This window comes from Artibeus jamaicensis, unplaced genomic scaffold (assembly GCF_021234435.1).
Source record: "Artibeus jamaicensis isolate MK-2021 breed Jamaican fruit bat unplaced genomic scaffold, CSHL_Jam_final contig_387, whole genome shotgun sequence".
In the NCBI taxonomy this organism is placed as follows: domain Eukaryota; kingdom Metazoa; phylum Chordata; class Mammalia; order Chiroptera; family Phyllostomidae; genus Artibeus; species Artibeus jamaicensis.
The window spans coordinates 7517287-7542812 of NW_026521812.1; the positions used below are offsets into that span (position 1 = coordinate 7517287).

The 25526-nt window shown below is 35.9% G+C and overlaps 1 protein-coding gene across 5 annotated transcripts in view; it reads right to left on the reverse strand.

Annotated features, from left to right (window-relative positions):
• The window catches only part of LAMA2 (laminin subunit alpha 2), a 511376-nt gene extending 492225 nt beyond the window's left edge, over positions 1-19151 (reverse strand). For all 5 annotated transcript variants that reach the window (XM_053664793.1, XM_053664792.1, XM_053664790.1 and 2 more), the window contains exon 1: positions 18911-19151. In XM_053664793.1, coding sequence (XP_053520768.1) covers positions 18911-19016 — 106 coding nt within the window. In that variant the 5' untranslated portion in view covers positions 19017-19151. The remainder of the gene's footprint in view (positions 1-18910) is intronic.
• Between the last annotated feature and the right edge of the window lie 6375 nt (positions 19152-25526).

Here is a 25526-nt window from a genome sequence, read left to right on the forward strand (position 1 = left end):
TTACTCTTAGATAAATATGAGAAATGCAAACGTTTTCATAGAAAGACTTGTACAAGACAGCTAAAAGCTGGAGACTGTCTGAATGTCATCAACAGGTGTTAAATTTAAAAAGTTCCTACATTGGAAACTCTTAGAAATTAAAAGGAGCAAAAATAGATAAGCACAAAAATATGAATGGCTTTTATAGATATTTAGGCTGAGAGAAAGAAGGCAGACTCAAAAAAGTAGGTAGTTGGTGATTCATATAAAGGAAATTCCAGGACATATGAAGCTAATCAGATGGGGGTGGGGGGAAGGGAACTGCAAAGCACAAGGGGGTGGGGCTTTCTAGGAACGTGAAAATCTCCTTATTCTTCATAAGAACAAGGGGTGGCAGTTACAGAAATGTATACATTTATCAAATGTCATCATCTAAATATATACATATGTGTTAACTTTATTGCATGTCAATTATAATTCAAAAAAGTTGTTGAAAAAAGAGATTGTGCCTACATGACATACTGTAAATATCTTAGTCCAGAGGAGCCTCGTTTCCTCAGCTATAGAATGGTAACCACAAGCACCCCAATTCTCAGGGATCTCAGGAACAGTTGAAACAAAGTGAATAAAATGCCTGACATATAATTGGTGCCACCTCTATGATAGAACAGAAATTTAGTTAAAGCTTGTGAAAGATAGAGGTTTAAACTCAACATACAAACTATATTTTCCAAAGGAAACTGACCACACATGTCTACATAAATGTGTGAGACCTAGATCATGACCAAAAGGAACACAGGGAGAACAAATGTGGTTTAACTGCAAGACATCCATTAGGCCAGGGATCTAAATAATGGTCGCCATAAACGTTGATTTGAGAAGTAGAGTAATACTACAGGAAACTAGGACCCAAAATATAATGCAGAGTAAAGAGCAGTGATTTCCCACCTTTTTCATCTCATGACACACATAAACTAATTACTAAAGTTCTTTGGCACCCCCAAAATTGTATTTTCTGCCATTGTTACAAAAAAATAGGTGTGATTTTGAATCATTCACAATGAATGGCTATTGTGTTGCATGTTGTCATTTTTTGAAAATTTGACAGTCTAAGGGAAATGAGTTCCATACCCCTGACTAAATAGTCAGGTATTGCATGTTTTAAAAATTCTTGCAGAAAACTGGTTGAAAATCACTGATTTAGAAAGATTTTGGAAGTTATCTGGTTTTTAAAACTTTAAATCATTACTCAGAAGTAAACTTGTCAACTAATTTCCAACTAAACCATAAAACACTTAATTATTCCATTTAGCTCATGACTTCCCTCATTAATTAAAATTTTCATATAAGCAAAAGAAAAACATACACATCTTGGGAAAGAGACATTATTCTGTTAACTCCCACACATACACAAGAAAGCTAATCTTAAACAGCTGTCTTTTTCTTCAACTAAATTAACAATGCTCATTGTATTCTGGCTTCCAGATGCTGAACAACATGTCTCAAGTTAATATGCCTCATTTCTAACCTGGCAATAATGCTGAGAAACTTAGCAGGAATTCTAGCCTCCAGATACTCTTATCTTAAGATATAAAAACTAATGAAAATGATGCTCCAAATTACTTCATTGTTGAATTCAAAATGCTTATTAAAAGTGTTGTGAAGGCCATTTCTATTCCAAAAATGTCATTCTAAGTTACAAACAGGATGCCCCCTAACCAAGCTGAAGAACAGAGATTGTGGGTAGTATAACAATGAAATATAAAGCTGTCTTTTGAGGTAGTTAATATCTCTGTGATTCTTCCCCCCTCCCATAGGAGAGAGCAGAAAAAGTAGAAGGAAGAGAAGAAAAAGTGGTAAGGCATAAGCACATAACATATTGACCTGGATGAATTTAATACGTTCCTCCCATCAAAATAGATAGACCTAGTAGTTGTGGCCTCAACACTGGCCAGCTCTGACTCTCGGACTCTTAGGGAAACACTGGTTCTAGAACTAACAGCTTTGGAACTATTCTAGGGCAATTTCTCCTGTGGGTCTGGTGGTGTCAGGGCCCTTCCGAGCCAAAAAGGGATTCCCCGAAGCTAGATGTTTACGGTTGAGATCTTCTACTGATAGATAGGGAGATTCCAACACTAGGTCTCTTAGAATCAAAGTCCATTGTCTTTGCATCTCCTTTAACCCAGGCCCCTCCTCCTCCCCTGCATCTCCAAGACAGGAGTTCAGCCATAGGTCCAAGGAATAGGAATGCAGATGAAAGATCCTATTCTAACCAACCTTTATCCCCCGAGCTTGAAACAGACAAATAAAAAAGTAATAATAATTTCACTCTTTAAAAGAGAAAGGCGTCCTAAGCACTGTCTAAAATATTTAATTTTTGTTCAATAAACTATAAATAGTAGACCGTTGCAAGAGAAAGCTACCATTATAGCTTAATAACCACGAAGCCTTTTATAAAGTCTTAGAGTCCTGGCTGGTGTGGCTCAGTGGGTTGACCACAGGACTGTAAACCAAAAGGTTGCTGGTTTGATTCCCAGTCAGGGTATATGCCTGAATTGTGGGCCAGGTCCCCATTTGGGGGTGTGCAAGGACAACCGATTTATGTTTCTCTCACATATCAATGTTTCTCTGTCTCTCTCTTTCTCACTCCCTTCCTCTATCTCTAAAAATAAATAAATAAAATCTCTCTAAAAAAGACTTAGAAAGAAGTCAGAAAAATACTCATAATCCACATATTTTCTTTCATTTTTATCAAATAACTATTAGATAAAATACATTGAGAAATTTCAAATGATATCAGAAAAGAAAAAAGTCACCGTGAAATCAAGCGATGGAGTTTTACAAAACTCTTCTATACAACTACGTAAATCAATAGTACTTTCTTTGAAAGAGAATTAAAAGAACACATAATGCATTTTAATGCAGATTATATCAAGACAATAAGGTCTGTAATTCTACTAAATGTCAACAATACTATAACCCGCTTATTGTGGATTCAGATATAATGAAATTCCATTTATAGTGAAGTATAATGGAAGTTTTAAATTATGTCAATGGAATGTAATATACAAAATACAATTCCAGTAATGGTGAATGTCTTATTAGAAAGAAATCTTGGTGAAATGATGACTTCATTGCAAGTCTCCCAGATCCCTCAAAGGGAGTATTCAAAATAACATTAGAATTTAACAGCAATACTGTACTAACTGAATTGCAATAAATGCAATTTATAATTCCCAAATATATGAAACCACACACAATTCTACCAAGAAAGACAGGAAATATGTATGTATACATATAAAACAACACAGTACATAAATTCTAAGCTGTGTTTGGCCATATTTATATTAGAAAATGAATTAAACACTTCATTTACATGGAGGAAGAAGTAAGAATTATCTTAAACATGAAGGTAAAATAAATAGATGTTTCCCTCTAGAGAACATAAAAAAAATCATCATTCTTTGACTAAATCAAAAAACATGTTAGAGATTACCAATAGATTCAAATTTCAACTATCAAAACCCTACTATCTATCCCAAAATATTATTAGAATACTATAATTTCCATATTAGCTTTCTCCTTTTTTTAAGAAAAGTTGCTACTTTCCATATTACAGAGAGTTTACATAGGACTGAAATTCATGTCTGGGGTTTAGAAGACCTGGGATTCTGTTCTTGTCCCTTCTTATTTTTAGCAGACTGCACCACGCACATTAAGTATCGATCTCCCTTTCTCCAGCTGTAAAAGGTACACTGTACTGCTTTTTGCCACCATACTCAAAGGCTTTGCATAGACACAATGAAATGGTGGTAAAACGATGAAACGCCGGAGATGCCAGATGCTCAGAATGTAAAACATACGATAGCAGCATGATGGAGAAGAAGGCTGTAACTAAGACTATCAGATAGGATTTGATTTCCTTTCTCCATGGAAATCATAACTGTGCTATGTAGATACTTAAATCTAGATGTTTAGTTTATAGACTCTGCTCTATCTAAAGGTTATATTAGCTAATCCCTGAACAGAAATTTTAAAAATGTGTGATAGTCCCAGTTTTAGTAGAATATATAATGAAATTTGCTAGTATGCTAATAATTCCATCGTTGACAGCAGATAATTTTCCTTATTTGATCCACACTATTTTTTCAGTGTCTTTTACTCTTCTTTACCTATGAAGAACACCCACCAGGAGAATAAAAATTACAGCACTGTGCCACTTATCTATTCCCTTTAGTAAATGCCCAGTAGAAAGTGTTGTAATGACCTCTTGAGTTCACACAGAATTCAATTGCTAGGTGCTTCTGTTGATATTTTAAAAAGAAAAAATATATATATATATATAATATCAACACAAATCCCACCTTTCCCACAGGCTCAGCACATGAACACATAAATCAAGAAAGAAAAATAAAAATTCAAGTGCATTCTAAGACGAAGACTTGTATTAATGTAATGATCTGTGGCACTGGGTGACAGATGTGACCAGACAGAAGTGGATTCATTACTGAGCACGTGGAAAAAATGAGTATTTGACTCCATTTTAAAAGAGGAGGCACAATGTGCAAAATAGGGTGTGCTAAGAGGAAAGTTTTGTGATGGGTCAAGTAGCTTAGTAAAGACAAAGAGGGACAGAACTGTCTGTTTGCAAAAAAAAAAAAAGTGAATGAAAATAGATTAATTTGGAAAAAGGAAAGCTGGAATCTTTTCCAAGAAATAAGCTTGGAAAGTATGGCTGCATTAGGAAGGAAACCAATGGGGAATCTTGAATATTGGCTTCTATGATACTTAAAATGAGAGCTGGTGAACTCCTAAAAGCATCACATTCTTAAATATTTAGTGGGAACACCGTGTTTTAGTATTCCAAGATCTCACGCCTTTTCTTCATGTCCTGCTAATTCTACCTTTGGTTCTTTCTTTTTGCACTTGAGTAGAAATTTTAACTGCCTACTTTGGATGGCATAATGCTCTTAACTATCTCCATAATCTTCAATACCTAAAAGTATGAGTCCTTTCCTAAAAGTTAGCTCTCCTTTGCTTCATCATTCAGTACTTAGTGAGAACACTCTGTCTGCCAGGCTCTGAACCATGCAATGAGGGTAAAGTAACAACAAAACAAACCTGGGCCATACTCTCCAAAGTCTTATGAGGTCCCACTTTCTCTCAAATTCACTTCTATAAGAAAACAAAAACAAAACCTTCATTGGCTGAAGGATCAGCTCTGCCTTGCCTTACATTAGAGCTCCATTCTTAAAATAAGAATAAATGTGCCATGTTTCTTGAACTACAGATCTATTTTATTGATTCTAAGTATGTAACCATTTTGATAATAAATTTAAGGAAGAAGCAGCATCTAAGCACAGTGTATGTATTATTTGACTTATTATGAAGGCCTGGTGAAAAGTTTTCTTTTTCTGAAATAAAAAGGACTTCGGAAATGTCAGAGAAGAAACAAGGAAAAATGGAAACACGTGATGATAAAGGCACGTATTGGAGATATATATATTCTATCTCAGGAATTTACATCTTAAATGGACATTTTAATTTTATGTATTGTAATTCTCATCCAAAGTAGCCTTACATAAAAAAAAGTTCTGACTCAGCCAATAAGTATAAATTCTTTTTTTTAATTATTTGTTTATTTTTAGAAAGAGGAGAAGGGAGGGAAAAAGTGAGGGAGAGTAACATCAATATGTGGTTGCCTCTCACATACTGCCTACTGGGGACCTGGCCCACAACCCAGGCATGTGCTCTGACTGGGAATCAAACCAGTGACCCTTTTGTTCTCAGGCCAGAAGTCAATACACTGAACCACACCAACCAGGAATCATTCTGAAATCCAGAGCTTAAAAACTGCACAATTCTGTCTGGAATATCCTCAGGTAAAAAAAAAAATGTATTTCAAGAAGCAAGATAATTTAAAGTAGCCTCACTTTCTAAAATATTTTATTTATTACTTAAGTGGTATTTTATATCTGTACACATTGTGTTTCAGTACTTATGAAAATTTATATCTTATAAAAATATTCATTCATACTATAAAAGCATTAAGAAAAAAGTAGATGGAAAATTTTTTAAAAGGAAACCATTTTATCTGTCAAAAAATGACATCTTTATTTTACTTTTATTTTAAATTGAGTAACTACCATATGTCAGAATAGAGACTGGAGATATAGCAGTAGATAATAATAAAAGTCTTATTATTTTAAAATTTGATTTAGTAATTTCTGTTAAATACCTAAAGAGCTTGGAAGAGGAACTAGTTGATTAAATGCCCTTCTAGCTTTCTCCAATAGCAATAGCTCTTGAAATTTGTCTAAAAGATTATTGGACTGGTTGTCAACTCATTGCCTAACTGAAAATCATTGCATACATGAAACAAGTTTGACCGGATACATGGAATTTTACTCAGAAGAGCCTAAACACAGTCATGTGTTAATTCAAAAATTTTTATGGATCTCCTAGAATCTGAAAAATGCCCTGAGAGGAAAATGTTTTGTCCAGAGGAACTGATATCCACAGACAGATAAGGAACTTTAGGGTAGTTCTGCTTACTCAGCACATTTTAAGTAGTATTACGTCAGGAACCCCATGCTTCAAATCAGTCCTTGAAAGTTTAGTGGAAAATAATTTGTAGGAGCTTGAGAAAGATGTAACAAACAGAAATAGTAAGACTATTTTTGAAGAATTTTTAAACATACCATTATCTACAAAACAAAGAAAGATAAAATATATATTTTGAAATATTTCCTTTCCATACCAAAAAATGTTTTCTTTATTAAAAAAAGATTTTATTTATTTATTTTTAGAGGGAGGAGAAGAGAGGGAGAAAGAGAGGGAGAGAAACATCAATATGTGGTTGCCTCTCATGAGCCCCCTACTGGGGACCTGGCCAGCAACCCAAGCCTGTGCCCTGACTGGGAATCAAAGCAGCAACCCTTTGGTTCACAGGCCACCACTCAGTTTACTGAGCCACACCAGCCAGGGATCAAATAATGTTTTCTATGTTACTCGGAGGTATATGGCAAATATATATATGAAATTTTTAAAAGGTTATGAGGTGAAAGAGGATTAAGCATGCTATCCAGCAAGACAATGGATTTCACATTATCTGTTACCTTTGTCTAATTGTACATGATTCTTATAGAAAAAAAGACAAATCTGTTAAATATAAATTCTGACCAATATACAAGGAGGGACACAAAAGGAATAAAATAAACTAATCTTTTGGAGGGGGGTCCCTTGTAGTACAGGCTTTCCCTGCCCGGTGAGTGTTCCAGGAACCCATTGATATCAGTTGTTGTGAGAGGCTGTATTGGCTTCAGTGAATTTTCTCTAAGGCCCTTTCAACGCATTTGCCCATTTCACAGTGTGTGATTTACAAGTGTACCTGTTTGCACCATGCTGAGTATTTAGCAGTTTTTGAACAAAAACAGCACTGCCCCAGTGCCCCACCCTCCCTATTCATCCCTTCTTGCCCCGAGCACTTTTTTGGTTTGTTTCTTCAGATGAAAAAAGTCTTCAAAGGGAAACAGTTTGCCCATGTGGAAGAGGTAAAACAAAAACCAGCAGAAGCACTAAAAGACACCAAAATTGACAAGGTCAAAAAGCATCTTGAGCAGAAGAAAAGCTCTTGATAGGTGTATTGCATCAAATGGACAATATTTTGAAGGTGACTAAAGTTTAAACCTGTAAGAATAAATAAACAATTTTTATAAACAAACTTCAATTTTGGGGGGACCCCCCCTTGTAAAACCAGTCCAATGATTAAAGATAAATTACACTGGAAAAAGAGATGGAGGGTTGGGCTCAAAACACATGATCTTCAAAAATGTAGTCATTTAAATTATGATGCTAAAAAGGTTCTAAGCAAGTTGTCTACTTAGCCTGTAACAATCTTACCACTGTTCATATTTTAACACACCAGTGTTCGATAACCATGCTCTATAAATCTAAATTTCTTACCTATCAGGGCACTTGGAAACATATCCTCCAAACAGTGAAAATTTGGATCAGAAGGTGAATCCTTAAGTTTCTGGACATCTCAAAACAAACCAAGAGAAACAATTTAAATCTACCATTGGACACCTACATAACAATTTTGACAAGACGGGCAAGAGTAGAGGATCATGTTTTGGGTTCCAAACGTTATCAACACTTTGAATGTTTTTCAAAGCAGAAAACTTTCAAAGTTTCAGGGGGTGGAGATGGAATAAAAAAATTATTATTTCAAGAGACACATGACACACAGTGCTTCCAGCAAGGATACTCCTCCTGAAAAGCCTGTCCCTCCTGATGTGAATTTGGGAGCTCAGTAAGGCCCAAATAACTCCCCTGCTAATTCAGGATTCCAAATATTAGTATTCTTCCTTTGGGTTAGACCTTGGTCACGAGTTCACTTCTTAAATTCACTGGAGATGACCCTATTTCTCACCTTAGGCAAGAAAACTATGTCTATTTCTAGCAGGGCAAATGAAAGCAAAAAAAAAAAGGGAAGATGGTACGCAAACATTTTGAATTCCCCTAAGTGTGTATGGCTGGTTTTAACCATTCCCTGCTTTTCCCCCAATAGAAAGCTCTCTGGATTTGTGTTCTTTGGGGGGGATGGTATTTCTGGCTTGGAGTAGAAACTGAAATATTTTAGGCTCTTTATGATTACAATATCAATCTTTACATAGCAATGGTTTTTGAATATCTAAGGAAATCAACTCTATTCTACCCTGTAGAGGTAAAAGTACAGTCCATAGATCCCTGCAAGGCAGTAGTCAAAGTAAAAATTCTTTTCATAACAAGGTGTAGTTGTTACTGGCTTTTTTCACTCTTGACATTTGCACAAATGGTACAAAAGTCCTGGGGGTAACACTGATTATGTGTTAGCATGAATAAAGGCAAACTGTGCTGGTGGTCATTTTAGTCTTTACCCACACACACTCACAAAAGAAAACAAAAAAGTAGTTTAACAGAAGAATATCCTTGATGAAGAAGAAACAATTACTGATTGTGTTAAATTTTGATCCATGGGCATGTTTTTTTAATATCTACTGTAAACTGAAACATCATGGTTGATTTGAGAAAAAACACTTATACAAAGGTGAGGCAAAAGTAGGTTTACAGTTGTGAGTACATGAAACAGAGTTTATTCTCATAGTATTATTTATTAATTATTATGTTATTTTTCCATATGAATAACTATAAACCTACTTTTGCCCTACCCTACAAAATTGTTTGAGCTGCACACTAAAATAGCCATTTTTTCACAAAATATCTTTTTTTACCCCAATGAAAGTTGAACAGACTGTGAATCCTTGAGTTTTAAAAACGCCTGACTTAATAGATATTTTGTCAAAAAGGAATGAAGTAACTGGAGACAATTTGTTGTTAATGATTACATTTGAACTTGCAAATGAAAATAAAAATTTTGGAAAACTTGTTTCCACCACTATAAGATTAATAGCTTCTGATATTTAAAGATCTTTCTAATGCAATCAGTGGTAAATAAGTCTCTTTCCAAGTACAAGAGAAACCAGTGGAATTTAATATTATAGAATAAACAAGGAAAATTGATTTAGTTTCATATATCATATTGCAGCCAGTCTCTAAAAAAGTAATACATATTTAGGTAGAATAAACAAAAGACATATAGCTACCTTCAAGGGCATTGAAATACTCATCTATTTTTTAATAACATGCCTATATATGTTATTTCTTCACATACTTTAACCAAAAGAATATATTTCTAATAATTTGCAGAAGCAGAAATGAGAAACTAGTTCTCTTCTATTAAGCCAGACATTAAAGCAGCTTGAAAATATAAAAACAGTATCATTCTTCTCACTACGTTGTCTTGTTTTGGAATATAAAATTATTTTTCATTAAAACCATGTTGTTTGTTGACATGTAATTATTCTTATTATTTTTCTTTTAAATGAATTGATAAGTAAGCATATTGGGATTTCCCAACTTAAATTTCTAATACAGCATAATTAGCTTGTTATTTTTAAAAGAATAAAGAAATCTTAACAAAAAGCTTTAGAACCACTAGACTGAAAATAATAACAAATCTTTATGGAGCACTTATTGTGTGTCAGATGTTTTTCTAACACATTACATATTTAAAAGAGGTCTTTAAAAATGGTTTATTAATCCCTAAGAAATGCCTGTCCAAAAATGAGAGATTCTTAGAAAAATGTTTATTAAATCATATGAAATATAAATAACCACAAAGTACTACTAAAATTTCCATCCCGTTGCCTGTTTAAATCACTTCTCACATTGAGCTACTAACATAACTATTAGCTAATTATAGGACCTTGTGTTTCTTCCTGTCTTTGCTGCTGACTTGTTGTCTGACCTTGACAGGATTCTTCAGCCTCTCTGCAGTGATGCAGTTTGCCATCTATGATCTCTTAGGGTCCACTCAAAGAGACTTTTATATTTTGCTTTTCTTAAGAAAATGGGATGTTGTGTGCACTGCAAATAATCACTTTTGAGCTTTGTGATCCAATAACAAAGGGGAAAGAAGAAAAGAGCTAATATTTACTGATTAGCTACCAAGTATTTTTACACACATTATCTCACTTGATTCGATTTTAAAATTGTAATAGGAAATTTAAACTCTGACTCAGGTTTTTGCTTTGGTAAAAAAAAATATGGTAACATGGCTATGAATCCAATCGTTTCCATCTCCCAAGTCTTTACTTTTTCCACTATTCAAGGGAATCTCCAAAAACAGAGGAATGTATATTGAAATATAAAGTATAAAGAGGTATATGTTAATGGGTATTTTGTGTAGGCGAAGCTATAAAGTTCATAATAATAAACTATTAATACACAGATTCCAATTAAAACTATATTTATTTGTTTGTGTTTTTAAGTATAGGAGCAAATTCTTTCATTAATGGCCTCAACTAAATTTGTTATAGCACTATATTGGAGAAAAAGTGCTGATTTAAGCCAGAGAATTTCTTGGCACCAAGACAGTTTTTAGACTTAATTCATTTGAGGCATTTTGAAAATATATGTATATTGAGGCCTTAACAGATGTTGTATACTTTCTGTTCATTACTTTATATACTCCTCACAACACACCGATGAGATTAAGTAGCCACCTGAAATGGCAACTGCACTACTTCATGGTCTCCTTTTTACTGTCAGCCTCTTTCAGTAACTGAAACAGGCAGAGGAGGCAATTGGCTAGAAAACTGTGGTAGCTCTACAGGCTTCGGATAAACTCTATTTGATGTGGCAAAGTCTTACATGGTTGGTACCAGAAACTTCAAAGAGATTTCGCCTTAGGGTTGTAATGGTAGAGCTACCATACTAAAAATATAATGATCCCATTTATAATTTATTCTGCAGTTTGTAATTATTTATCAAAGCAACTAGACTTTTCTGCAAATTCAACTTTTAGATTCCCTTATTCTAATTTTTTTATAAAACTGGAAATCTAATAATTTTTAAAAAGCAAATCAAATAGGAATATACTAAATGCACTAATTAGGTGCTGTGAGATCTGAACTTACAAAAAGTACGCTCATAAATGTAGACATATGTACATCCACAAACATACCCTCTCAAAGTCTAGAAGGTATGCTAAATTTTCTCTTGAGAGGTCAACTTTAAATGGAACTCTTTCCATCTTTTTGTCGGTGTTTTACACTTTTTCAGAAGGAATTTGAGATTAATTTGACTCTTGGGTGTATCTGGTTGGGTCTTGCTCTTTTCATTCACTGGTATATGCACTGACATCTTTTTTTTAACAATTCAGTGAATAATAAATAACATGTTATGTGTAGGTATACAGATATATACTTGTCAAGCAAACATCTAGCGTTAACTCACCATGTAGGTTTAGATCATGCCTCAAAACTATCTTCAGATAGTAATTATCAGTGGTGTCTAATAAGATTTAAGTAAACTTTGCTTTACATAAATCTTCTTAAAAGTTGTATTTGTTAGAATCAAATCTTCGAAAACCATATTGTATTTACAAAAAGATACTAAAGGAAAAAGAAGGAAAGTAGAAATGGAGGGTTAAAGAGAAGGAGAGAATGAAAGAACAAAGGGGAAAAAAGGAGGGAGGGAGGGAGAGAGAGACAGCAGAGCGAAAAGGGAGGAGGGAGGGAGGGAGAGAGAGAGGGAGAAGCTAAGCAATGTTCTTCACCTAAATTTCTTCTAAATAGAATTTAGTCAGGCCAAAATTGTATTACTTTTCTCCAAAGGTTACTACAAGACTTACAGTGATGCTTAAGGAAGTTATAAAAATTGAAACAAAGCATAGAATAAGTTTCTGATTGTAAAAAACAGGTAACATTTCAAAGCTTATTTCATAACAGAAGCTATCAGATCAATATACATCATTGTGCATTTTCAACAATAGTATCTAAACTTTAGCTCTGAAATGAACAATGAGAAGGAGAACTCTAACCTATACACATATTCATGTGGGATTATGAATAATTCACATTTGTTTTAACATGCACATTAGTTAAAGTCTCTCTAAGTAAACTATGGCATAGTTCTAAGAACACGGGGGCAAAATTAAAGAATGTGGAGAAGTTCCCTGAGTCATTTTAAGGTATCAATAATATTTTAGTTGTGGAATAGAATCAAGATGTCAAAAGTAAAAAAAAAAGTTTTATAAAGATTTATTTGATCTTCCCAAGATACATGAAGTAGAATACAGCACTCTGGAATGAAATCACTGAAATATGCTCTATAAATGGGAGGTTTGGGCCAGGAGATAAATCTAAAATAATCTTACTTTTGAACTACTGGTCTAGTCCGAAGGATTACAGTCTGCTTGTAACTAGATTTAAATAGCTACAGAAAATAAATATTAAACAAAATTTCATTCACTCATTGACTCTGCTCAAACCTCTGCAATACCACCACCTCAGTCAGAGGGAAAGGTGATCCAGCCCCCATTACTTCTCTGTCCTTCTCACTACGTGCCAGGTTAGACATGTATAAACCTGTTCCCTATGCAGAGGGTACTTTTTCTCCCACCTGACATCTATTTGAGTCACTCCCACATCATCTTCAAGTGTTTGCTAAAGTGTGACCTTCTCAATGAGGTCAACTTTTATCACTCTACTTAAAATAGCAGCCAACCTACCTCCACCCCTAGGACTCCTAACTCTTTGTATCCTGCTGCGTTCGATCATCTAGGCATCTCATTGGCCACTACATTCATAAAACACTGGTGTCCATTTTATCACTGATTCATTATAGATTCATCAGATTTTCTGATTCCTCAACTAGAATATAAACTCCACAAGACAGAGGATAGTTTTTGTCTGTTTTACTTACTGAGCACATTCATCCATTGACCATATTTCAATACGTGTAGGTCCAACCCCACCAATCTCCTGTACAAATTCTCCTTTGAACCAGTGTTACCTGTTAATTCAGCACAGGAGTAGTCTTTTTTTTTTCTGCCTGTCTGGCTACACTGAGCTTGGCCTGGGTCTTGAGAACCGTGTGCAATTGAGTTCTGTCTTTCTCTAACTTCCACTTTGTTTTCCCATCCATACAGCTGGGCTTCCGCCTAAGTTCCTGCTTAGCTACCTAGTTAAAAGTTGTGACCGTACACAAATCCTAAACCTCAATCTTCTGTTTTACCATCTGTCATGGCACTGATAACACTTTCCTTCTGATCTTGTTCACTGTCTCCAGCTAAATAAGGGCCTATTGCAAACTGAGCAGATGACTTGGAGTCACCATGCATCTTTATTATTATCATTACCCTGTTTGGAGACTCTTCCAGCCATACTGCAACCACATGGCACAATCCCACTGGAAAAGTAGGTTGACTGGAAACAACTGTGCAATTGATACATCCTTCGGACCGCATAACTTAGACAGCTAGCCACCCCAGTGATCATGCTGCGTGTGTATAGGCCCGGGAGAAGTTAATTTTCCCTATTCTGGACCCCGCTAGGTCCCAATTCTCCACTTCTAATGTGGTCCAGAATTGTGACCCCATGGTTGTAAAGCAGATTATGAAAGGAGACGTGAGACATCACATAAAGTTCAAATGAATTTTTTCTTATAGTTCACTGCCAAATCTATTCCAATCAAAAAAAGGAACAATGATTCAGTCTCAGAGGTCCAAGTAGAAATGTCTAGCACATTAGTTATGTTAATGAATAATCAGTATTTACTAAATGTATGAATAACAAAGTAACAATTACCTGCATTATGTAAGTGGAAACTGAGAAAAATACTGTGAAATAAGACCTACCAAAAAGTAAACTTTTTGCCATACCTATTGTGATGTAGTTGAAAGGTATAAACATTAAAAATCCACCTGCTTCAGAGATTCTTCTCCCCATTTAACTAAATCCACTCTATAAAATGTAGACTCAGACCTTCTTCAACAGTCATACCTAGAAGTAACTCTTGGGATAACTACTTAAGTTTTTAAATAATTATACTTACAAAAGGTAAACACTGTAGTTATCTGTATAGGTGACAATCATCCCATATTTTAGGATCTATGGCAACTGAGATGAATTACGGAAGAATTGGCAGAGCACATACATAATCCCTAGCAACTCTTTGAGTTCCTTTTGTATAAAATCCTAGGATAAAAGTTTTAGAAATAAGATAGATTAGCAATTTGTATTAGCAATTCCCATACCAATATATGGGAATAAAAATCATAATATAAAATTTGTCATTAAAAATTCTACGCACTTATAATAGTCAATGTTGAATCTTCTTATTCTCAGCAATAAATTTAAGTTATTAATGATTTTTATGAAACAGACCAGTACGTAGTGAATGAGCCAACTTACTTCCAATGTAAGTTACATATGAAGCAAAAGAAGATACTCAAAAAAAATTAACTTCAGGTTTATATCTACGGTAAATCCCCTGAAAAAGTTCTCAGATAATTTATAAAGTGTTCTCATATTTTATAGCACAGGATATTTTAGAACTGCAATTGATGGTGAGGTGGAAATTCAATATTAAATTTTGAAGCATGCTTGCCAACAATTTGTGAGGACTGTCTCAAACATGTTTTTATTTTAAATCCCGAAAGACATCTAAAAACACAGTTATGTACATTTAGTATTTACTTGACATTTTAAAAAATTCATAAGTTTAAATGCCGGTTTGCACTCCAAAGACAATAGAATGCAATACTAGAATTGTTAGACTCAGAAATGGACTGGGGACTACTTGCCTCCCAACTTCTCTGTGGAGGCATTTCATACCAAAGTATCCCCCAAGAAGGTGTGTGTCTATTCCCTGCATGCACATTTCCAGAAGCTAAGTGCTTCCCCAATTATGTCCGAGCAGATCGGAATGGGGAGAAGGGGCCGGATTCCTCCCATTCTATTGAACTTAAACAGTCCTCTTGGTTGTATACTTCTATGGATCTGAGTTTAGGCTTTAGGAAGGGCATCTAGCCTCTCTTGCATATAACAACCATTCCAAAACTTTGAGGATATCTCTTGGATTCTCTCAATCTTTCTTTCTCTAAATTAACAAACTATACTTGAAATTTTGAGATTCCTAACTATTGTGTTCCAGCTCCTCTGAATTTATATCTGTTTGTCTATGAAACACCAAAATGTGTTTTAACAGACCAATCTGCTTTTATGTGTCTTTAAAAAGTTGTATTTATTTTATTTTTAGAGAGAGGGGAAGGGGGGGAGAATGAGAGTGACAGAAACATCAAGGTGTGGTTACCTCTTGTGCGCCCCCTACTGGGAACCTGGCCTGCAACCCAGGCCTGTGCCCTGACTAGGAATTGAACCAGCAACCATTTGGTTCACAGGCCTGTGCTCAATCCACTGAGCCACACAAGCCAGAGCGGCTTCTGTGAGTTTTTATAAAAGTGAGTTGGTTAACATTTCTGTCACACTGTAAGTTCACACTGAACTAACTGAAATTCAGACTTGTCCTTTCTCATCCTGTCTTTGTATTCATTCCTATGCATATAAAGCAAACAACAAATTTCCAGAATAGGGCAAATGAAATTATTTGACTTCTAGATACAAACAATAAAACCAACTTTATGTATGGCCCATTCATGGTCCACACTACAGAGTTCTTGAAAGTTCCTGACTCTGTTTTTACCAGCATAGCTACCAAAATCAATTTTGGATCTCCTACAATTCCGATAAGCTTGGGTTTTGTGATTTCCATCAAGCCATTACGAGGACAAATGAACATAAGAAAATGTTTCTCACACTTCTAGACAACTTTCTCCCAGATTAACTTTGAACCATTATGCAATATTCTTTGATAACTATTTTCCATCAGTTGTGATTTACCTACTGTTACATTATCATTGCCACGCACTATTCACAAGAATGTCAGGAAAAGATTGTTACACTCTCTTACAAAAATGCAAAACCACTTTAACTATCATTTTTCTATTTTGTCACTAAAATCTGGCTAAAGAATTTCCTGGAAATACAATTCTTTTTGAATCAATGTTATTCATACCACAATTTTGTACGCTACAGAAACCACACAAAATTTTTAAAAACAAACAAAATATCTGGTTAAGTTTCTAACTCAGTTCAACATTTAAAAATGATTGCTTCACATCAACATTCTTAATAAATTGGCACTGTACGAAAACAAAAAACAGAGCTCATTCTCAACAATAGTGTTCGGCCAAGAATGTCTGGGCTAGTATAATCAAAAAAGTAAAAAGGTGGCGATAGCCAAGAAAACACTTCAGCCAAACTCTGTCCAATGATCTTCACTGAGAACTTGACTTAGCACAACACTGAAAAGGAAATATGCCTCAAAAAATAAATAGAAAAAAAATCTTGGTATCATAAAAGAGAATTTTAGCATAAACAAAACTAATTTAAGTTCCTAAAAGTAAGGTTTTATCAGTTGCATCAGCTGAAGTCACAGCTACTCCAAACCTCAAATTTTGAATGTGTCCAGTAAGGGTAACAGTAGCGGAAGGTTAAATAAGCTCAGGCATGTAAGGCATTCTTAAATTATAAAGCACTACATAAACTTAAGGTATTATGAAATATATTTATATATACTTTTACAATTAGTAGGTTTGAACCATTTATTCTTGAATCAATCCTAAATATATTACAAAGAATCCATAAAATATACAATAGATTATAGATTATAGAATACAGCAGTCTATATAGTACACTCAATGTTACAGTTATTTTACATAAGATTCCTTATTGTATGTAACATCCAAGTTTTCTTTCAACAAAATAGCAACATACAAGTTCCCTTCTGCATCTACTTCAACCTATACCTAGACCATAGAAATCAGAGTTCATTTTATTTGATGGCAGGAGAGGAAAGGGAAGAGAAGAAAAGAGAAATAAGCTAAAAGGAGAGGAGAGAGGAGTGGGGAGGGGAGGGGACGGTGCCATGGAAGGGTGGAGGTGGGTGGGGAGGAAGCAAAGAAGAATGAAAAGATGGGGAAAGGGGAGGGAAGACGAGAGAAAGGGAGAGAGGAGGGGGAGAGAAAGGGGAAGGGGAACACACTAAGGAAAATTCTGAGGGAACTACTTGGTCCCTAGTCTGCAAGTGAGCTGAAGGACTGGTGCTCCTGGCCTCTCTTCACTCCCAGCTGCCTGACAGTATTAAAGGATTGTGTATTGTTAAAGCATATTTTATAACTGAGCACAGTTAACATTTAAAAATAGTATTCTTAAAAATCAGCTGCCAGATCTATTCTAAAAATCACTGTCTCCTAAATGCTATTAATTAAGCCACATTGACCTCATTTTACCTCTCAAAGAAGGAAAAGCAAAAATAGAAGGAAAAATCATATAGTGAACTTAGATCACTTTTATTCTCAGAATTTTAATCAGGGACTTATTGTAGCAAGGAGCTTAGAGTATTTTTTAATTCCTTCAAATAAAATAGTAATGCTAGAAATTCTATAATATAGAGGGAAAACTATCAGAACTATTAGACACAGCTTTATTTCAGTTGAAAGAGGAAGAAGTACATTTCAAAAAATTGGCAGATACAGCCTCATTGAAACTTTCAAAAGCTGCTAACCTCTATGTTTTTGTACTCAGAGTAAATTTTATAATATCTAAGAACAAACCTTAAATATTTCTTAATTTTCTCCCTTTGATGCATGTTTTTCAATGTACAGAAATGTTTGTTGAAATTGTACACTATAACTTGTGCTTTTAAAACACTGTACATGTGCTTCTTTTAAAATTCATGATCATAAAATAACTCTTCAAAGGTTCCCCAGGGTTTCAGAAATGATATGCATATAAACATTAAAGTTCTCTGAAGAGAATAATTTGAGTTACATTAAACACAACTGTTTTCCGAAGTCCCTTGCAGTTTATATCTGGTCATTTTGGTCTCAATTAAAATACAGATGACATCTCAGTCTCCTCTGTATTTTAAGCAAGGAGACAGTTCACTATAATAGGGTACCTGAGATAGGATGTGGGTAGAGATAACATGAGGCTGAAGGTGCCATTGCCATGAAAGAAAAAAATCCACACACTTAACCACTTTACAGCCTTGTTCAAATAGTTACAAAGTCCCTTAAAAAAATCAGCTGCCTTCCATAAACTTGCAAGCTGAGCTGCAGCCTGGGAAACCTTTCTCTGCAGGGAAGGAATTTGATTTGGAGAAACTTTTCAATTGGTTAAAAGTTTGCCTCTTGGAAAGATTTTGGAACTCAATTTGCAGGATGGATAGTGATAGCAAGTTCCTTCAGAAACGAATGAACAAAAGCACCTCATGTTCTTTGGGAAGACAGGCAATTCCCTTTACCCAACTCACAGAGTTGAAAGTGAACTTGCTTCAAGCTTAGACTCTCGAGCCCCAAAGTGCACCTCAAGGACAGAGCAGGAAAGTGGTCCCCTGCCAGCAACTGTCGGAAGAAGGGACCAGTGAGCAGCCTCGGGCCGACAAAGTATGTGATCTAGAGCCCATGCCTCGACTGTACCTCTTTGCTGATGCGCCTGGGGCAGCTGCTGCAGCCGATGCTCCTGGCCGCCCCCGAGGCCCCAGCTGAGCAGCAGGACCAGAAGGACCCCGGCGGCTCCTGGCATCGTGGTGGCCCCCAGCGGATCCACTTCTCAGAAGCAGGAGGATTCTCTGCCGCTTGGTCCCCAGCCCTGGCTTGTGAGCCGAGTGAGCGGCAGCTGCTGGGTAAGAGGAGGAGACAGCCCCCACTGGCTTTGGCTCGGCCTCCGAGGGCGGAGGGTTGGGGGGAAAAGAGGACACTCCCCCACCCTCCCCTCGCACGCTCTCGCCCCACGGATGTCCAGGCACAGGCCCTTAAAGGGTCCTCGGTGAAAAAGGCCTCTCCTATAGCGGTCCTGCCCTCTGAGAACGGATCATTCCTTGCTTGATCTCTTAGCTGAACTTCTAAGTTAAAGGAAGTAATTGATGTGGAAGCACTTCGCGATCTGTAAAATCCCTGCTCATGGAAAGCATGATTTGTGGGAAACGTGCACAGCTAGGAATTTCACCGAAGCTGGGTAGATGTGCCTCCCGAGAAAGGCCTGGCAAAGCTGTACAGGCACCTTCTACCCGGGTAATTCACGTCGGTGACAAGACCTCCCATAAGCCCAGAAGACATCGAGGTTACTGCAGGGCGGAAGGTGGTCCGGGGAGGCTGCTGCGAATCAGGCCGCGGAGTCCTGCTGGCAGAGCGCTGGCGGGGCAGCGAGGGGAGAACAGCAACAGGAATCCGCTTGCTCCACTACAACGTTTATGATCGACGTGAAGGATAGAATTAGGTTTTCAGTTCAGTCACCAGGCAGTTATTTAAAGATAAAAAAGGCCTTTGCACGTGTTTCCTTTCAGACTAAAAATTTTCTCTCTTCCAATCTCCATTTCTTCCCTTTAATCAACAATTTTTGGAATTATGTTCTGCCACTGAAGGTTCGGATGACAGGTCCTTACTAGTTTGTGTGTATTTGTTTGTTTGTTTGTTTGTTTTGGTCTGCGGCTCACAGGTTTAAAACAGCTCCTTACTGTGTTTTGTTTTGTTGTTTTTTTCCCGAAACTTGCAGGCTTCTCTTTCGGTTTTCTTGGTGACTGGAGGTGCCACTGGTACTGGAGGCCGGAGTGCTGCTTGTCTCACGATGGGTGGGGCAGTGCCACAGCGTAAACTGTACTGCAGGGACTTCTGGATTGGCCACTGAGCATTCGTTTAGATTCAAAACAAAACAAAACTTACATTATATTTGAAGTCTAATTTAAGTCTATGTTGCACATAAAAGTTTTGCATGAATTTTATTTTCTAGGAGGCATTTACTACATACACTGAGGAAATAATATACTTGGTGGTTTTTTTTTAGCTTTACCAAATCTCGTTTCCAATTTCAGAAAATCACATCAATGATAACAACTTTCTCATGGTATTGTCTGCAGGACACTATGCATGTCCCATCTGTCATATGAATGGTGCCTCTGGGAATAGGTCTGGGCTTCTGTATCATTTTGTCTGCTAAGGTGGTTTTATCCAAGTATTTACACATTGAAATACATATTTTTATGTAGATGATTTATTTCCTTTTTACTTTATATGTAAGACATTATATTGATTTTTAATAATGTATTGAAATTAGGTGATTATTTAAAGTACCTCCTTTATTTTACTGAAAGAAAATTCACTATAGAATTGATCGAGAACCACTGGCATGATGATGATGTGATTTAGTATCTCTCATTAATCTGTCTTCATTAGTTCTGTTAATGCTAGTACTGGGAAAATTTATAATCATTTTTTCTTTTCTGTGAAAATTATAAAATAAAATCTGGACCACACCATGAGATAAGACCATAATCTCTAATATCAACTCTTCTCGTCTGACTTAACATGGGGGGGACACAAAATTATTTATCCAAAATTGAGATACAGAACCAGTATTTTTAGCGCTATATTTTTTCAAATAAACCTCCTGAAGTTACAATATACACAAAATAAATGTACCCACTTGATGCGTTTTAAAAGTATAAACTCCCATTTGACTATTACCCCCTAATTAATATATAATCTATTCCTATTATTCCCCCAATTTTTCTATTCTACCCTTTATAGTAATTCCCCCAAACTCTACTCCTAGAAATAGGCAACCACTGATCTGATATCTGTCACTACAGATTATTTTAGCTATTCACAAACTTCATGTAAGTGAAATAATAAAATAAGTCTTCTGTGTCTCGTTTCCTTCATTCAGCTCAGTGTTTTTCAGGTGTAGCCAAGTGGTTGCTTTACATCAATAACACATTCCTTCCCATTACCAAATAGTATTCTGCTGTGTGGACATACCACAATTTGTTGCACATTTACCTATAGAAGTACATTTGTATTGTTCCAGTTTTGAGCTAGTATGAACAAAGCTACTATGAATATATGAATGCCTTGTACGCATGGACATATATGTATATTCCTCAATTCCTAAGAATGATATTATTGGGTTGTTTGGTGGGTGCATAATTATAAGAAATTATGAAACTGTTTTTTTAATATGGTTATATACGTTTAAATTCCCTCAGTGATATGAGCGTTCCAGATGCTTTGTATCTTTACCAACACCTAATAATCCTAATTTTAGCACTTCCAGTGGTCTCACAGTGGTATATACTGGTATTGTTATTTGCATTTTCCAGAGATGCTAAAAAGATTTTCATGAGCTTACAGGGCATTTCTATTACTTATTTTATAAAATGTTTGCTCATGTCATTTGCTCATTTTTCTAATTGTTTTATTTGTTATATTAGCATTAAGTTAGATAATTTAAAAACGTATATTCTGGAGAAAAGTCCTGTGTCAAATATACTTCATATAGTGCATACTGTCCTCAGTCTGGGGCTTGACTCTTCAATTTTGTCAGCTGTTGGAGTAGGTCGCCAGGAGGATCTGTCCATCCATTGACATGCGAGCTGGTCCCCTTCCGAGCTGCTCTCCGCTGTCCTTGGAATATGAGCTCTTCCTGCCTTCCCCGCACTAGAAGCTGCTTCAAGGACACAGCCTTGAGATAGTAATGTATGACAGAGACCATCTGGACAGTATTTGTGACTGAACCCAGTGAAGGCTTTGGATATAAACTTTTGAAATTCTGGAGGGCAGGTACAGAGATTTGCTCATATTGTGGCCACCCATGTCACCTTTTATGTAAGTTTCCTTGCTTATTAAACCTGCCACCTACCATCTGAATTGGTCTGCTTCTTTCTTTGGTCTCTCAATGCCCTCCATGTACAGGGGCCAGTTTGTGAACCAACAGCTGCTTTAGAATAACAGACGTGTTTAATTCTGATTAAGTCTGATTTACCAGCATTTCTCATTTATACTTAATACTTTTGTGTCCTATTTCAGAAATTGTTGCTTATCCAAAAGTTGTGAACATTACCTTTCCTATTTTTCCCCTAGAGATTTTATAGTCTTGGTTATATAAGTTTGTGATTTATTTCAGTAAATCTTCTTGTTTTCTGGGAAGTAAAAGGGTTTACTTCCCATGCAGCTATCCATTTTCCCATGCAGCTATCCGCTTATTTCAACACTGTTTATTGGGAAGGGTATCATTCCCCAATCAAATAACCTATTTAGTGCTTTTCTCTGAAGTCAGTTGATCATATGTAAGTCTATTTTTGGACTCTTTTTTATTGATTTGTATTTTTATGCCAATATCACTGTCTTCATTACTTTAGCTTTATAGTAGTCTCAAAGTTAGGTCATGTAAAGCCTACAATTTTGTTTCACAAAGTGTTTTGGATTATTCTAGGTCCTTCGCATTGTCATGCAGTTTTTAAAATCAGCTCGTCAGTTTCTACAAAAAAAAATGTATCAGGGAGTTTGACTGCAATTGGGTTGAATCTATAGATAAATTTTAGAGAACTGATATTTTAGCAATATTTTAGCCTTCCAATTCATGAATATATCATGTATTCATTTGTTTACATCTTGAAGGTTTTAATCAGTGCTTCGCAGTTTCAATGTACATGTCTTCAGCATACTTTCTAAAACCTCTCAATATTTCATTGTTTTAGATGCTACTGTAAACAGTATACTTTTAAACTTCTTGAGACTTTTTTAATTCTAGCATATGGTCTATTTTAGTAATGTCTATATTCCATTAAAACCAATGATATTCTGCTGTTCTTAGGTGGAATGAATGTTCTGTAAACTTTAATTAAGTCAAGTTGTTTTCTAGTGTTGCTCTTTATAGTTACTCACTTGTTGACCGTGTACTAAGAGATAAATGTTAATCGTAATTGTATAATATTTCTATAAATATTTCTATGTTTCAAATTTCTATAATTGTAAATATTTCTATTTCACTGTTCAGGCCTTATATTAGTTATCTGTTGTTTCACAACAAATTAACCCAAATTTAGAAACTTATCATAGTAAATATTTATCATATTAAAGTTATTGTGCATCAACTCACAACAGTTTACTGCGTGGTTCTCTTCACTTGGGTGACTCTGTCATGAGGTTGCAGTCAAGACATTATTAGTCAGGGCTAGAGTCATTTTCAGGCTCTAAAGGGGACGGAGAATCCACTCCTAAGGTGGCTGTTGGCAGGAGGCTTCAGCACCTTGCCACATGTATTTCACCATAGGGCTGCTTTTGTGCACCTGTGACATGGCAGTCGTCTTCCCTTAAAACACGTGATCTAGGAGAGAGAAAGAAGGAGAAGGAATCAACAATGCCTTTATGATCTGGTCACAGAAGTCACACACCTTTGCTTTCATCAAGTTTTACTCATTAGAAACAGGTTAATAAGTGTAGCACACACATGAAGGATGATGAATTACACTTTACTTTTTGAAGGGAGGAGTATTAAAAAGTTAGCGGATATAGTTTTAAACCAGCACAGTCCTATAAGATTTTACTCCATGTAATAACCAACTTCGATCATCAGTGTATATACAGTACATTAATATTGTCTTCTTCAAAATATAATCTTTTACTAGTATGAAATGTCTTTTTTTGTCTCTGTTAATATTTTTATACTAAAATATATTTTTCTATTATTTATATACCCACCACATATTTCTGATAATTAACATGTGCTTGACATACTTTTTTATCCCTTGCATTTACAATCTGAGTTTTTATGTATAAAGTGCCTCTAATAGCCACATATATTTCAGTCTTGATTTTTTTCATCTAGACTGGTAAGTTTTGCCTACTTTTTGGAGTATTTAGACCTAGCATGTCCAGTGCAATAACCACTAGCCACATATATCTATTTAATATGTTAAAATCAAAATTTTTTCAAAATTTGAATCTTCAGTCATCTTAGCAACAGTTTAAATGTTCATGTAGAGAGTATAGACTATATGTAGATAGGAGGCATGTCCTTTGTCACTGAAATCTGTATCATACAGTTCTGGTTTATGACACGGACCCCAGATGGTGGGGTCTGCAACATTGTGGATGAGACATGAGACATTCACATGACTACCCAGTCCTGTAGAGGAAAAGGGACGGCATAGCTACTCCCTCAAAAGGAGAGCGTGCCGGCCCTTGCCTTAACAAGCTTTTATTGGGTTTCAATTTGCACAGGAATACAGATAAAGTTCATTAATTATTGTCAGGCAGTAAGGATCAAACAATAGATAATTTACAAAGAACTACAAGGGCTTATTCTGAGTCAGGGTCTATTAGCTAAAGGGCTACAAAACTTTGGGAAACAAACTCATTTCCTGCTTGGACCTTTATCATTTAATTGAGAGTATTCTTAGCAAAGCAGGTTTCACAGGATTTTATGTATTCTTTCTTAGGCCTGATTGCCTGGGGAACCCACTTTCCAGCACAGGGCTGCACCACCCTCTGTCCTTGTTTCCGGCTTAAGTCCAGCAGGGGAAGTAAGGCGGCCAAGGGATTAGGAGACTTCTTGAAGACAGAATGAGGACTCAGGCTATGTCAAAGCCGAGGGGCAAGGGTCCATCATCCCCTTTTCCTATAACCCCCCAAGTTCTTCCATGGGGCCTCCCAGTGATCATGCCTGTCTTAGGTTATTCTCCCTTGGGAATCTTACCCATCATTGGCTAACTAATCAAGCATTGGGGGCCAGGAAGGGTGAAGAAAAAGAAGCAGAAGCAGCACCCCTGCCAGAGAGATAAGCTTTTTCTCCTTAGTAGTTTATGGTCCAAAGGTTGCTCACTCAGCTTTAGCCATGGGGGCGTTAAAACTTTTGAAACCAGGCGGGGCAGTTCCCAACCAGTTTACACACTTCACACTTAATAAAAATATTGATATGATTGGGTCAAATCTACTGTTTTTACATTAGCTTGATGTTTAATTTTATTTTTAAATTATACTTAACTTTTATTATTAATCTGTATTAACTTCAGATGTACAGTATAGGGGTTAGGTAATCATATAATCTATAAAGCATTCCCCCCCAATATTTCAATAACTAGGGTACTATACATAGTTATTACAATATTATTGACTGTTTTCCTTATGCTACTTTACATCCCATGACTATTCTGTAACTGCTAATTTATACTTCTCAGTCTCCTTGCCTTCTCCCCTTCCCCCAAACACCATTCCTCTTAGTAACCATTAGTCAGTTCTTTATATCTATGAGTTGTTT